General features: G+C 45.4%; 2 protein-coding genes across 3 annotated transcripts in view; one reads left to right on the top strand and one right to left on the bottom strand.

Moving 5' to 3' along the window:
• Window positions 1-306: 306 nt before the first annotated feature.
• LOC142576377 (TNF receptor-associated factor 6-like) lies at window positions 307-2,198 on the bottom strand. The gene has a single exon (XM_075686483.1). The coding sequence runs from the start codon at window positions 1,935-1,937 to the stop codon at window positions 660-662; it is 1,278 nt and encodes a 425-aa protein (XP_075542598.1). The 5' UTR covers window positions 1,938-2,198; the 3' UTR covers window positions 307-659.
• A 1,952-nt stretch (window positions 2,199-4,150) lies between these two features.
• Window positions 4,151-15,953, top strand: part of LOC142576376 (tumor protein p63-regulated gene 1-like protein) — a 45,416-nt gene continuing 33,613 nt past the window's right edge. Inside the window, exons 1-3 of one of the 2 annotated variants that reach the window (XM_075686481.1) lie at window positions 4,151-4,457; window positions 10,040-10,170; window positions 12,466-12,557. In XM_075686481.1, the coding sequence (XP_075542596.1) occupies window positions 4,232-4,457; window positions 10,040-10,170; window positions 12,466-12,557 (449 nt within the window). In that variant the 5' untranslated portion in view covers window positions 4,151-4,231. The remainder of the gene's footprint in view (window positions 4,458-10,039; window positions 10,171-12,465; window positions 12,558-15,953) is intronic. The other variant, XM_075686482.1, reaches the window with a different exon arrangement.

Here is a 15,953-nt window from a genome sequence, read left to right as displayed (position 1 = left end):
CTGCTCGTTAGGCCATGGAATAGCCAGCAGCTCTATTTCGTCACAACGAAAGACATGCGACGCCCTCACGGCCCTGTGTTCAGCGATAAACGCTATCAGAGCCATCAGTAGCAAGTAACAGACATGAACGAAGCCCGTAAACTCACTCGTAAGCTCTATGGCTTAACTTGGTTCCTCAGTCCAAGATGTGCTGATGTCTTACAGATACGATCAGTTATCCTCGCCTATCAAAAGGGCATATAGGTCATAGTTTGCTAGAAGTAAATGTGTAATCTGTTAGTCTAGCCTTCACCAACCACAATTCCGTAGACCCAGAATAAGTGTGTTTATTGACTTCAGAAACCACGTACAATGACACGCATGTACAAGCCTGCAAGAAAGGCTGTGGTCAAGAGATTTTCTTATGTTTAAAGAGAAAAAAAAAGGTTACATGCAAAACTAGAAAGCACAAAACACCGCCAAGATTATTTCATCGTTCATGGGCTTGGTTCTTCCCCAGTCACGTGCTCCGTCAGTGCTTGCTAAAATGTGCTGTCGATGGTTGCCCCAAAACCGCCGGACTCCAGATGCCCGCCAAAGTGCGACTAGCCTGCGCACTCTGGCCACCAGCGGACATGCATCGGCAGCAATCCGGCTGGTCCATGAATCTCGGCCGCTCTTCACGTGTCGCATGTGATGAAGGTGATAATGAACGAGTCGTTGACCACGTACCCGTTCTCTGGGTTCTCGATGTCATCCAGGGTCATGATGGCCGTGTAGCCGATGCCTTCGTTCTCGCCGTCCTTGGGCCGCTGGAAGCAGTGCTCCAATTCCTTCCCCAGATCTTCTGGCACAATCTCGGCAATTTTGTGGTACGTGTTGCTCTTCTGATCGACAATCACGAACGTGCTGCGCCTTCTGTAGGGCCACTGCAGCGTAGGGTCGTACGGTCCCTTGGTGATGTAGACGTACACGCTGAGGCAAATGTTGCCTTTTTCGTCCTTCTCGGCAAAATGTCCCCCCAGGTACATCTTGTAGCCCTGGATGCCCACGTAGAAGTCGTCGCTAAAGAAGGACTTGGCCTTGCCCTCGAACACCTGTTCCTTGAGCTTGGAAAAGTTGTTCACCTGCCAGGCGAACTTGCTCGAGCGGAAGCGGTCCTCGATGCTGTCTATCCGGCCCTTCAGATAGCTCTGTATCTTCTCGATCTTGGTGACGATCCGCTTGTTAGCAACGGCCGAGTCTTCGCGCATCTTCTTCATCTCGTTCTTGACCGTATCCTGAACAGCCCTCACTGTGCTCCGGATGGCCTCGAACTCGGCGAAGTTCTCCTTCAGCCACTTCACCTCGCGACACACATCGTCCAGCTTCTCGCGCACTTCGCTGATCTGGCAGGCCTCGGCGCCCGTGTAGACGAGCGTGCCGTCGTCGGCGCGGGCGGCGAAGCCCGCCACCCCGGATCCTTCGCCGGCTTCCTGCTGCTGCGGGCCGGCTTGCTGCTGCAGCTGCAAGGTGCGCGAACACTCCAGCTTCAGGTGCGCCGCGACATCCTGGTGCTTCAACTCCTTCATACAGATGCCGCACTGGACGCCCTGGTGACCGCAAGCGCTCAGGTGTTCCTTCAGGCCGTTGAGAGGACCCACGTGGTCGCAACCGTTGGCTTTGTTTGGGCAGGCGACGCGGAACCCTTTCAAAATGTCGGCGGATGTCGTGTCGTGGTACACCTGGTCCTGCATGCTCCGCTCGTTGTCCACGGGGCAGACGAACGTGTCGTCCGCCTCGCGCAGCTTGCCGAAGCACTTGGGGCAGAAGAAGTGAGAGCACTTGGTCAGGTACAGCTCCGAAGGTACCGCGCCGCACAGCGAGCAGATACGGTAGATGGGCACCTCCTGCTGGAACTCGATACTTGTGTACTCTCCCACGAAGGGAAAGCCCGTCAAGTAGCGGCACGCGGTCATGTCGGCGCGTGGTGTTCCCCTCGCCTCCTTCGGGTTTGCTCGGAACGTCGGTAGCTGCGCCGGCTTGGCGGAAGGAACGACGACGTCGGCCTTGCTGCTACCGTTGGCGACGGAACGCGGCACGCTCGAACTCCGCGAGCAGGGCGCGCTCTCGGGAGTCCTCTTCCTTTTCACCTTCGATCTCGAGAAGCGCTCGGTGACTGCTCCAGTTATTTATTGGGCACTATTCCAATCGGTCCACTCACACTTATTCAAATAAATATTTGAAGAATAGGACAAAGAATTCACGGACGCATCTGTACATAGCGAAGGCCAAAGCGCTTCTGTAGCTTTCTTCCGCCCTTCGACTGACTTGCGACGGGTGGTTCGCATACCGCATTCAGCCTCATCAACAACTGCGGAGCTGGCAGCGATGGTTGTTGCTCTGAAGCACTGCCATTAGCAGACTACAGAGAAGGGACACTGATCGCCCAATTGTGCGTAGCATCATTAAGTCTGCCAGCAGAATTACATCTGGAGGACTATCCCATCCTTGGCCAGTGGATATCTTCGCACCCGTAGGTATTGCCGGAAACGAAGAGGCCGATCGACTCGCTTCCGCTTGTGCTCACAACGAGTGTGACTGTCCGGAAGAAGTTTTGTGTAGGCTAGGCGACGCTAGGTGTGTTGATTCGTCGACAACTTCTCAATGAATCCAGACCAGGGTGTTACAAGAAGATTCCTCCCTCCCCGTGTTCGTGGTAGAGGCTTATTCCCCGTTGTGTTACAGCTCTATTGCTCAAGCTGAGGGTTGGCTCTGTCCTGGTAGCAAAGACGCGGGCAGACAGTCCGTCGTGTGCTTCTTGTGGTATCTGCGAGATACATGGGCACCTTGTTTAGAATATCTTGCTTTCCTTGCGCAGCATATGTCGCTACTAAGGGAGTATAGTCTACTTAGCCTGCGGTGGTGCGACCCTTGATTATTGCATGTATCCGAGTGGTTGTGCTCCTCGACGCGACCACGATCACCACGCCCTGCTTACTTTTCTACAAGAAACTGGCTTGGCCTTCCGTTTATGAGAGACTTTGTGAGGAACCACTTTATTCAAAATTTCGTTTCTGTATTTAATTTTTACATTGCTTCTACATTCCTACCTGCATGTCTTCCTGCCTGTTTTTTTTCTTTTGTTTCTACTTGCGCGCTCAATTTCTTCTTGTTTAGTCTTTGTGGCACGTCATCTTGCTTTTTCTTTCTTCTTTACTTCCATTCTTCTTATCTTCAGCTTCCTTTTCTATTCCTTCCTTCCTAAAAAGTAGGCAGGCTTTGTGCCCCTGTCGGGGCAGTTGCCAGGCTGCTACTTTCCTATTTCCCTCTCTGTGCATTGTATGTGTGCTTTCATATCAAATAATAATAATAATAATAATAATAATAATAATAATAATAATAATAATAATAATAATAATAATAATAATAATACGTGTGCAATACGTCTGGTGCTCTGGTAACCTGGAAGCTTTCTTAACGGTGTTTCGCTTTTGGATGCGTCTTCCTTACTACATATACTACATAACTACATATAGCTACATAACTACATATAGAAGGCTACATGTGGTTATGTGAGCTTGCGCACAGGACGTGCGCAAGCTCACATCACCACATGTAGCCTTCTATATGTAGTTATCTAGCAGGCTATGACACCGCCTACTCAGAACATCATGGAGTTTTCCCATTCATTCAGTAAGTTGTTGCTTGTCTGGAAATGCAAGCTTAATTAAAGGAGTTCAGTTAACTAGGGAGATAGAACCAGAGACAGGCGTTGCCAGAGCTTACATATTTGCAAATGTAGGGGTGTGCATCATATGGTATGCATGGATCAAAGATCACCAATGGCAGCTCTACTGGCATTGGGAATTCAAAGCTTCGTTATGTCATCATAGTTTCGTGCATGACGTGTTCTGTTACTTTTGGCTCATGGGCAGTGCAAAAATTGCCCATGTATTTGTTTCAAAGTCACAACCACTTAAATCGATTACTCGCATCAGCCGCCCTAAAGGAAGGGCAAGAGCTATGACAAGGCAGCATTCTCAAAAAGGAGTTGTCGAAACCGAAACTGTAGTTGGGCGGCTCTTATATTATTAAATCAGCACAACAAAGTAAATGCAAACGTTAGCAGCATCATTCTGATGTTATAGAAGTAACCCACAGTAAATTGTACTAAATGAGGCGAGTTTGACATTTATAATTGCTAACGATTGATGTGCAGCCATTCCAATCCCAGACAAGCCGACGAGCTTTTTATGCCCGTCTGCACGCAATGGCTGGATTAGGATTGCCGAAATTTAGTAGAAATGCAAACACCGTCCCGAGTCCGGGTGATCTGAGTGACGTGGAACGACTCGAAGACTTCCCAGAAGCTGACTTCAGAGGCATGACGCTTTCTCTCAGCCAGGAAACGACTGAGGCCGTTTCCCCGATACAACCGTCGGCGGATCAGCACGGCGTCGATGTATCGTGCCTGGGTTCCACTCGCTGCCGAGCAGGTGCGTGCACACATTCGGTGTTGCGTCCCAGCTTGTGTGGCCTTGGTTCGCAGAATTTGTTGCTAAGCTTACTCTTAGTATTTCGCAGCCATATCCGCCTTTAACGTCCTATTACGCATCTGTGCATGTGTGACCGTATCCATTTGCGACTATGCATGCATGCGTCCCGTCAAACACTGCCCCTTTTCTGCGTAAGCATTGCGTCTCTTAAGCTCTGAAGCCGGCTAATAAATGATGCCGTTAGGAAGGCATCCTCGGCAACTGGCTGTTACAACGCGCTACCAACGGAACATCTGAATGTGCTGCTTGACTGGCAAAGCCCATCCATAGCAGGGCGCTTTCTACAAGCTTTGTGCGCCTGAAGTGCAGCGAGTAGATTGCCTCCGCCACCATTATTTTCCTCGATGCATCGCGATTGTTTCGGCCGTGCCGACCCTATGGGGTGCAGCGACTCACTTTTGCTTGCCGCATTTTTTTCGCCGCCCCTATTACACCGCGTAGGAAGACGATGGTGTCTACTGAACATCCGGTGCTTTATCGTCGTGGATCAAGTGTCGAGCCAGCGTCAGACGTCGACTGTTTCGCGTTTTTATTTCACTTCGCCGCCTTCGTCGTCTGCATCGCTGTCGTCAGCAGACAGCACTTTCTCGTTCCGCAATGCGCGTCGTTAGCGTCTCCGCTGCCGTCGTTCGCCGGGCTCCTCTATATAGCCGTTAGCGCTTCGAGCCAGCTCTCTCCCCGCGCAGGTGGCCTCAAGCAGCGGATTTTAGTTCGACAATGACCCCCCGTCCCGCGCAGACAGACACACTTGTTCTCCGCTTGATCTGTGTCAGTCGCTATTGTTGCCTCCTCTGTTCTATCACTGCGTCTGTTCTTGCTTCCCTAGATTTTCCTACCGAAATCACGACGGGTAACTCTGGCACTGCGATCGTTCGGGCGCCATGGGAATGATCGTTAACACACGGATTTGTCTGATCTTCGCGCCCGTGGCTTCCGAATTTCTTGCGACGTCATTCAGCATTTATTGATAAAAACCTTTCACAGGTTGCAAGGTCAGCATTTTTCACAGTTCTCTAAACAGATCAAGGCAACTAGTGTTGGTGCACAGACATTATTGTTGCAGATTGTTGCATGGATAGTGCAACACGTTGTTGAAAATGATGATTTTGCAAAGTCGAAATGCAGCATGAATCCACAAGGGCAGTGTTTAGGCAAATGTTTGTACTGTTTATCAATTCCGAAACCACCACACTTGCAGGCCCTGTAGCACCAATGTTTCCTCTACTAATTTCTGTAGGAAACAGTGCGTTTGCCTCAAGGCTTATGTCACATTGCTTCCTTACGACAGCACCTGTTAGCATACATGTGGTAGGTGGCTAGAGCCTTCTAACAGCATGAGCGACTGTCTGCATTGTGATAAACAAATTTCTCTTCGTCGTTTAAAGGACCCCCTTTATATATCTACCCAGTACATGTGGGTTTGTTTCTTCTCAAGGGCTTTCAGTAAGTCATTTGTTTGCAGATTTGCAGCTGGAGTTGCCTCACACTCATTCCACTCTGAAAGCAGCAGAAAATGTGCAGACAAATAAGAAGAGATCTATCATTCGTCAGTGTATAGTCCATGGCTTGGTTGTGTTGGTTAGGTTTCACATTTTATAAGATCTAACTAACTGGACCAAGCGAACACTTGTCTGAACATGCTCCTGTACCTCTCCTTTGCACCTTTTATAACTGTGTCCGAGAACAGCATAGAGGTCACGTTACATTTTGAAACTTAAATTATGTGGTTCTTACATGCCAAAACCAAGCTATCATTATGAGGGACGCCATAGTGGGGGACTTCAAGTGAAATTTGACTACCTGGAGTACTCCAACGTGCACCCACTGTTACATATGTTACATGTTGAACCTGCACATGGGTGCTTTTGCATTTCGCCCCCAACAAAATGCGGACCCCATGGCCTTGAATTGATCTCTCACTTGTACTTAGTATGTTACACATTGAACCTGCAACTTCTCTCCGAATTCCAGTGTGTAACATGGATTTCATCACACACAGTTCCACCCAGCAGTAGCGCAAAGTTACCAAGGAAGCCTTGCAGTTGAATAAAAACCTTCATATTGATCTGTGGAATCGAACCTTTTCGGGAAAGTCAGTCTACCATCTCAGCTAACCCAATGGCTAGCTCACTGCAGTGTGAGGCTGCATTAATCGACAACTAGAAGCACAGGGACACCGAATGGGACAGATTGATTTGGCAGCGCTCCTGCCATCTTGTCTGTGCATAAGTGCTTTGGAGGAAAGCTTCATGGTCACCTTTACGTTCGATACTGGAATGTGGCAAGCACATGATCATAGTGCAGAAATATGCTGAAGGGAGTAGGTGCATGACACTCCCACACAAATGACTGCCACAACCTAAATAAACTAGGTACATCTAGCCTCACAGGTGTTTATAAGTGTGCTAGAGCTAGCTTTGCTAGTATACTCGAGCACAGAACTACTCGCGTCTCTTGAAACGGTGTTGAAGTGCCTCTATGTTTAAATTTCATTGTTAAGCTTCATTGCGTCTGCATCACACCTCACTAGTGATGACTCCCCCGGAGCAATAGAAATGAAAGGGATGTAGAATCAGAAAGGAGAAATAAATACATGCAATAATTACTCTGTGTTGCACCATTGCTTGTTTATGCTGTCATTATGTTCGTATTACACACCGTCCACTTTCATAATAGTAGTGTGACGAAGTTCTGAGTGCACAACAGGTTTTGCATATTCTCTGAGGCTGCGGTGTTGTGCTGTGGCAACAGTGCACTGCCCCCATAATCTCAAAGGCAATGCTTTTAGCACGCTTTGACATTGCTGAAAAGGAGAATGCATTGTGCATGAGCTTCGGTTAAAAATAAATGGCTGAGTTTATTCTAAGGAAATTAAGCTTCGAAAATGGGTGCAGTCCAGAACCAACCCCAAAGCAAACCGTTGGTATGAGCTTATGATGGCAGTGATAGGGCACAGAGGGCCCGTAGGCAACAAGGGACGTCATGGTTGCCACTTTTTGAATACTGCCATTCACACACCCACAGGCATGCACAAGTACGTAAACCTTTCTGTGTCTTATGTCTTACATAGACCTAAGACGCACTTTACCCATTTTGACATGGCCATGTTCTTAATCATTGTACCGGCAACATAGCCCGTTGGGTGGCCATGAGAGAAAAACCTGTCGTCTCAGCTGTATCGGCCGTTTCACGGCCCTTGGGTGCAATTTTGTATTATTAGAAGTGAAAAAATACATTGCAAGTAACCAAATGTTTTGCTTTGTTGCTGAACCCTCTAAGGATGGCAAAAAAAAGGGAAAAAAACTTTGCCGAGGTGATGAAATTTCTTTTTTGAGCAAATGATTTTGATGATCATATAAACAGTTCCTGCAAAAAAGATGAACTTCACTTGGAAAAAAAAAATTGTTTTGCACTGTAACAAAGGTGAGCTTCACTTCACACAAGTTACTGTATGCTCCCAACATCAAATGCAAATGGTTCTGTTGATCATGTAAAGCAAGTCTGTGGTAAAAATTTGTCAGAAAAGTTAACTTTACTAAGAAAAAAAGTCTTTACACTATAATGAAGGTGGGCTTTACTGTACACAAATGAGTCTATGCTGCCAACTTCACTCTTCAACAGTTCCTTGTGCCTACAATAAGCAAGAAGTAATGCACACCATCCAGAAGAAGTGTGAGGGCAATACATGTGTCTGTATCGTTTATAACGACACAGACATGTACTTAAGAACAATAATGTGTTTTGCTTAGTGTGTTGGCATGAGGAGTGTCAAAGTGGGAAAAAGTGTATGTGTGTGAAGTGTCAGAAGCTGGTCACGTGATAAACGTGTGTGTGTAATATATATATAGATATATGTGTATATGTATGTTACACACACTCATATGCACAAGAGCAAGGGACACCGAGATGCAAAATTTTTGTTAATCACGACGATATAAAGCTAAGGATATAGGTTTATACATACATAAATAGTGCAACTGATGATGGTCTGCTCCCAGCCACTGTCAGCTGCACTTGGCTCCTCGGAAGAGGCAGGATGTGTGTCGAGTGAGCGCACAAACAACGCTTTACAATTTGGTGAACGTGGTTTAAACCATGTATCCAGGACCACAACGAGGTGCGACATAATGCCTAATGCATTTCTCTCTCATTTACCACTTAATTGCCACTGCATAATTCTTTCTTTTCTCTTGCATTTGCAGTACACAGTACAATTGAAATGTGGAAGCTAATGTAGGAGATTAGTAGTGATGCTTGCATCACTCATGTCGTTCTGATCCACTTTTGTCATAATGTTTCAGGCAGCATAAACATTTAATTTTCTGCATCTCCTTGCTGCATAGCTACTGCATTCACTGTATTGGAAAGAGGGCATAGATTTTCTAGAGACAAGTTCCAAATAGTATCATGGAAACATCGTTTGAGTTATGCTTTGCTAAGCTTTGGAAAAATAGCAGTATGTGTAAATCCAGCAGTCCAAATTTGTTAAAAACAATGTATTTTCTGGGCCTTAAAAAGCTTTGCCTCTATATAGCAGGCATCAGGCAGTAACACAAAAAAACACTGAGCAAATATAAAATGCCTGCCTGCTATTCTTTGTTTGTTTTGATCCTTAATGTGAACACAAGCATACTAACTGGAGGGCAGGCGTGAAAGTTCCAAGACAGGCATGTTGTCCGTCGGCTTCATGTGGTCATACAAAAATTGCTTGTTTGTTCGAGCCTCTGCCATTTTCAACACTACAGTGATGGAGATGAATTCATTTGCTATTTGTCAAATCACGCCCCTTGGTTCTCTTTGCTTTTCGTGCTCATGGTTTAGTGAGGGCATTGACTTTGGCAGGCTTGGTGGTGTGAGGTAGCATACGAGAGTTTATTTGCCAGTTGTTTGCAGCTAAGGTTGCTTAGTAGGTGACAACTGTGCTTGAACGGTTGTCCCCCATCCACCACCTTGGCCATGAGCGGCACAGGCTAACGTTTCCAGGGCGAGATTTTGTGCGTGTACACAAAATACTCAAGTGGACGAGAGGATGGCTCAGTGGTAGAGGACTCCATGCATAATGTGGAAGACATGAGTTTGGCTCCCATCTGGCATCGAGTCGTCTTTTCGTGAACGTTGATTTTTCCGTTTTCACATTGTTTCTGCACTTTAATTGGGCGAGTTGGTAGTTGTTCCTTGTTAAACTGTGGCTTGCAGAAATAATGAAGTACGTGGGCAAGGCAGTGCCTGTTTGTTAACTTACCTGAGTCCTCTGTCTTTTGTGAATGGTGCAGTTTAACAATGAAGGTCAATTACAACCACACCTAATCAGCTGTATGTGTTTCTTGGTTTCATTGTCCTTGGCTTCACTGTGGTTGTGGCTGACAAAAATCAGGCACCTCTGTTCTTTAGTAGGAACACGGGAAATGAGCATTGGAAGTCAGTGCCTGTGTGTTTCACTACCCTGCGTCCCCATATCGTCCTTTTCCTGTTGGACTATTTCCGTAATTGCTGTCTGAAATTCTCTTCAACTCTATGATCAGATGCAGGTAGTTTGGATGGGAATTCCGGGAGCACTGCCGAAAATGCGTCCACTGCGTCGACGTCAAGCATTGTGCGGCAGTTCTCTCGGGAGCTGTCAGAGGAGGAGACAAAGGAGTACTTCTCAGTACGGGTGAGTGGAGTCGTGTCATTTGTTAGCTACATCAGTTGTCAGCGTCAGTTATGTTGAGTGACGTGGTCTCGTCCAAGTCTGTCAAGAGGAAATGCTTGGCAGAGTCTGGTTGAAAGCGCAGATAAGTGCACAGCTGGGAACAGCTGTAGTTGACAAGAGCTTGTCACTAGGCTCGGTATCATTTGTGTAAAATGTCATGCTGAAATAAAATGCACGCACAAGAAAACAAACTATTAGGTGAATTTCTGTTTCCACACTTACTAGTGGGTTTGAGAGATTCCTAATTTGGAGCAAAGCAGTTTGGGTAACTAGATGCTTTGGAGAATGTCCATTTCAAACATGAATGAAAATTCACTGAAACAGCCATTGGAGTTAGCACACTGAAATTTGGAGCGCATGTCAATCAAGGGCGCTTGAGGGGTAAAGATAAATGTGTGTGGTGGGGTAATGAGGCGCATTGTGTGAAATTACAGGCTTTATAAGGTTTACGGGGTGCTCTGCAGATTCAGTGCACCATTTCGTAAGATTTTGGCATATCGCAATGAAACTTCATAGAAATGAGCCCATGTCCTTGAGAGGAGCATTTTGAAGAAACTCACTGTTGTAGGTGCTTTGGGGGCACTATAGAAATTTTTCAAAGTATTGGTACTTGTGCTTTTGTGAGCTGTAGTCGGTGGGACTAGAATGTCTTCTGTTTGCAAACCACTAGGCATAGTATTAAAATGAAATTTTGTAGGGATAAAATGCACTTCTGGTGGAATGTGCTTGAGAAATTTCAAAGATTTGGGTAGGTTAGTGTGCCATGTAAAATTTCTAAGTAACCATTGTAGCACTTTAAGCACTCCTTGAAGGAGTAAACTAAGTTTATGAATTGATGCTGCATGTAGACAGCTCATCATTTTTGCAGCTTAAAAACTTTGAATAGATATGCAGGAGACCCATTGCACTTAGAATCAACCTCTGAAAGCATGTCTTTATGTTGAGAACTGTTGCTGTTCAAAATGCCAACGGGACTAGCACAGCTATGGCTAAATGGGACATGCAGAGCTCATGAGGAGAGTGTGCGAGGATTTCGAAAAATTTTTTCAATGACCAGATGTGCATTGTTGACAGGAAACCATTCCAAAGCTATAAGTAGCATGGCAGGCCTGATATCTTCCTTGTCTCAGAGGGTTTGGGTTTTATTGGAATTCGTGTTGGCAATTGTGCAGTTACACAAGCCTGCTGGGTTTTCTGCATGGTAGTGGAGGGCTAAAAGACACATACTGATCTGTAATGAAATCACACATCATGCTTGCAAGCAATAAACTGTAAGCAGTGTTCGTTTCTACCTCCCTGCATTTTATTTCGACATGTTGGCACCTCCACTGCTTCAATCAAATTCTGTTGGGTGCTGTTTTCATTCAGCACAAAGAAACACAATTTATTTATCAGCTCATTTATTTTAAGAGTCTATTGTAAGGTAGATAAGGTTCTGCTCTGTTTAAGCTCTCCTTATGTCTCTTTTGCTGAGTGCAAGTTTGTGCTCTAAAGAACCATCATTTTCACCTGCCTTCCTGTTTGCCTTTCTATGCCCATCATCATACTTCCATGACAATACGAGCTATGTTCGATTCACATGTGATTTACGACACCAGCGCCAGAAATGCTCAGGCTTTGCTGGTGCATTGCATGTGCTTGGGGACCAAGTACCAAGGTGCAGACTCTGTTCTCTGCTTGACCAAATTTCTCAATGGCCGGGTGTGTGCACTCGCTTTTTCAGCTAAGCGCCAGCTTGTTGCACTTTCAGTACATTTCTAAAACACTTCCATGGCAGTGCGCCGTGAACAACATTGCTCTCTTGGTCTGAAAGTGCAATTGGTAATCTTAACAAATCCAACAGGAGGTGGGGAACATGTCGCTATAGTAGTGCCCACAGTGAATTTGGATGCGCCTGAGACTCTTCTTGTTATGTTGAAAGATTATTATCATTATGTTGAAACACGAGTTGGGAAGCACTTCTCTGTCCTCCATGAGTGCCTATTCACCCCGGCTAGCATCGCCTGCATGAAGCCGTGCACTTGCTTTGTGGCAGCACTTGCCTGCATTATGCTGCAGTTGAGGGCTGCGGTGCAGTGCACAGTAAACTGGTGCAAGCTGCGCAATGAACCACACGCATTGTGCAGCCCTTTTAGCTGCAGCCTCTGCTTCAACTAAACCTGCCTATCATGTTGCTCTAACATTTTTTTTTCTTTTGGTACGTTGGACAATCGTTGAGGGTTGTAAAATTCTTGCTTCCCTCTGGAATTCATGCAGGAAGGTGCCGTGGAGAAAGCAGCAGAGCAGTGCAGTCCGGTGCTTATGAAACACCTCGACGGTGAACTCAGAGGTGTCTGGCTGCTGACAGAGTGAGTTGCAACATTTACTGACATGCTGATTTGTCCATGATTGCAGGAAAGCAGCGTTACCAGATGGCACTAAGCAAGCAGCACACAGAAACAGTTTTCTGTCTCTGCATGCTTGATTCTTTTACTGTAATCGAATAATGCAGTTCCATTGCCTTTATTGTTGAAAATGGCTTTAGTATGTTCGCTTTGGCATGGGTTACTAGTGGGTCACAGCAGTTGTTCCCTCTGTGCAGCTGTGCAGCCCTTTCGGCAGTATGCAAATGACATCTTTGCTAGAAATGAACGTAGAAGAAAAATTTTTGTTGCTTCTGATCTGGCGCATCGTGGTGCCATCTCTACACTTTGAGGGAATACCCTGCGTGTCACCATCTAAATCTTGAGAAACTCTCTGGTTGGTCACTATGCACCACAGCGATATGACCAGTGACCCACCAGTGACCCAGTGGTTCATCATGCGCAGGAATCGAGGTCTTTAAAGGGGCTGCTGCAGTGAACATGTTACCCTTTACGTGAGAGGCTTTCCCATAGATTCTTTCAATGGGGCTTAACTCAAACAAAGAAGTAGGAATGTGAAACTCATAGTACTTCTGCCTTTAGAAGCCATGTATCACTTAAAAACTTCCCACTTAATGAAACAACACTAATCGTCAAGATAAAGTCAAGTATGAAGTAATACATTAGTGTTCTTAGAGGGCTGATGCATTGCTTTTACGAGGAACACAGTTTTCACAACCTGAAAAATGGCATAAATGTGGAACAGGTTTCTTGTGGCCAATGTGAAAATACTGTAGCGGCATCCAGTGATGTGTAATGCTCCTTTATGAATTAGATTATGATTATGATTAGATTAGATTATGAATTAGATGTCAGCTGTAAGTAATAAAAGCATTGTTTGTGTTGCATTTTAGAAAGGAAGCAAATGTGTTTGGGCCAGTTCTATGTGATTTTTCTGCATAAGGCATAACAGATGATACTGCACCTTTACAATAATACTTCGTTGGTGCCTTGATAACTGATGACGATGATCCCTAATAGCATTCTCTTTGCTTTGAGGTACTGACAAATTGTCACCTAGCACCGAGCTAACTAGGTTTTAAGTCTATATTGCAATCTATCATTATGCTCATCTCTTCTTCGTCCTTTAAAGTTGCCTATGCCTATGATGATTCCATTCCAATCTCTTCCCAGCTTTTTCTGTACCAAAACTCCACTTGTCTCTTGCTGACTTTCTACTAGAGTGTGGCACCCTCCCTGGGAGACCTCCGATTCTCAGTGAGTAGTAGTGTCCGGCAGAGCACAATCATCGAAGTTGTTAAGATAGCCATGTAAGATATCCTGGTCACCACAAGCGATGAGAATTTCTAAAGGAACTGTGCGTCCCTTTCATCCACAATTTGCTCTGCAACTCTTGCCAACTCTCATCATGAAATTAACATTGCAAGGTCTCTTGTAGAGCCATCTATCTGTCTAGATTGATATTGTGTTTATCTTTCGTATCCTTTAAGCTAGATTGACACTATTAACCAAATTCTGGGGACAAGTGTGACATGGCTCAGTGCTGCCAATTGAAACCACACGCAAAGATGCCACATAGAAGTTGATAGTGGCAGGAGTTAGTCATCTCAGCCTCATCAAGCTCGTCTGCAGGCTTAATAAGTGATCCAACCCTTTGTATGAGTCCAGATACAGCTCAGATGTTTAGTCATGTACTGCAGTATGGTTTGGCCAAGCAATGAGTGTTCATTTTGGAGCCATACAAGCAGAATGTATTGATTGAGCAGTATGTGCAAGTTGCATGTTTATATACAAATGGGACACTGCAAAATGATGTGTGGATTAAAGCACAGTGGAAGTGGTTGAAAAAGACACTAGAGAGCGATGTTAAATCAGTGTGGACTGTAGCCAGTGACATGTAAAGAATGCAGCGACAAATGCCCCCTGAAAGGGAACATCTATACACATGCTGGCAAACTACTCTTTCCTGGCCTCCCTCTTCATCCTTATACTACTTTGTATCCACGTCCTCATCATCGCTTTGCTCAAGCACCATATTGTAGTTCTCACCCTGCTGTGGAAGCTTTTTGTTCATCTTCATGAGGCTGATATACCCACATTTCTCTGTAAAGGGGCCAGCTATGCCTTTCGCCCTTCCATGGTACATCTGCTTGGCAGCGGTGGTGTGAACTTGCATGCATCGGTGTAGGGGTTATTGGGGATGTACTGCATTTTTTCGTGTACTATGTGATCCACACCAAAACTTTAAGCAGTGTCTTAGTAAAGTATGGGTGCAGGTTACATGCGAATTTCACCGTAAGGTGTGGCTTCATAACAGTGCAAAGCAATGTCATTAAGCCAAATTTGAAGGCATAATTTGCCAGCTAGTTTCTCATTACCTTCTAGGGAACCCCACCCTCTTCCCATCTTTGCGTGTTCGAGATCGTTTCTCCCCTCATTCATGGTCACCCATTCCCCTCCTCTTTTCGGGTTGCAGTGCTGCGTTTTGGCTCTGTCAATAGTTAGTGATTTGTACGCGTAGTACTGGCAAACCAAGGCTTGGCCGCGCTTTACGACAGCCTTTTATAGGGCAGCTGAAGCTGAACATTATCAGCTTCTCCGAAGATGGAGGGAACAGAGCCGCTGGTTGAAGATACATGGTCATGTCGTGCATATGCGAATGAAGACTGTTTGTACAGAGATTTGAGCGTTGTTGTAGGCAGTTATTTCCAGCTGGGGTTCTTTATTTTTTTCCGGGTATTGTAAGAAGGGGGTGCTGTTTATATGTGGAGGTGGGTTATGCACGTAATGGTACAGCGCTTTGGACCAAATTTTTGGCCAGATCTCTCCCGCAATTCCTCTTCAAGCAACCCATTGCTGCTATAAGCCGTCTTCATCACCACAGTTTGCAATTTGGCTGCGCTGATCACCTGCTCACCTATATATGCACCACCTCCTTCAGCTTACTGATCTATATCATGCATGACAAATCAGTAATTCAATTTTAGCAGATTTCATCCTATTTCTAGCAGTTTTCAGGCTCTATGTGTCAAAATCATGTATTTAGAAAATTGCATATTTTTGTTTTCGCAAGATTCTGCATTATGTCTTCTCAGCAGGTTGGAAGATCCATAAAAACATTTGGTTGATTCTAGTGAATCTTTAGAAGAATCTTTTCAGGAAAGAAAATGACAGCGTTGACTTGTGGAACATGTCTTTTAGATTATAAACCTTACAGTAACAAGGCTCTTCCTTGACCTTGTGTGACACATTATCATCATCTGTGTTCTGCAGGACACATATTATATCCTAGAGCGTGTGGTATTTTTCTAAATGTATCATAAGTGCTATAGCCTCGAGATGAACAAATTCGCAGAGGCTTTTGTTTGTAGCCGCAAGCCT

Source organism: Dermacentor variabilis, chromosome 3 (genome assembly GCF_050947875.1).
Source record: "Dermacentor variabilis isolate Ectoservices chromosome 3, ASM5094787v1, whole genome shotgun sequence".
NCBI lineage: Eukaryota > Metazoa > Arthropoda > Arachnida > Ixodida > Ixodidae > Dermacentor > Dermacentor variabilis.
This window is presented reverse-complemented; position numbering and strand designations above follow the sequence as displayed.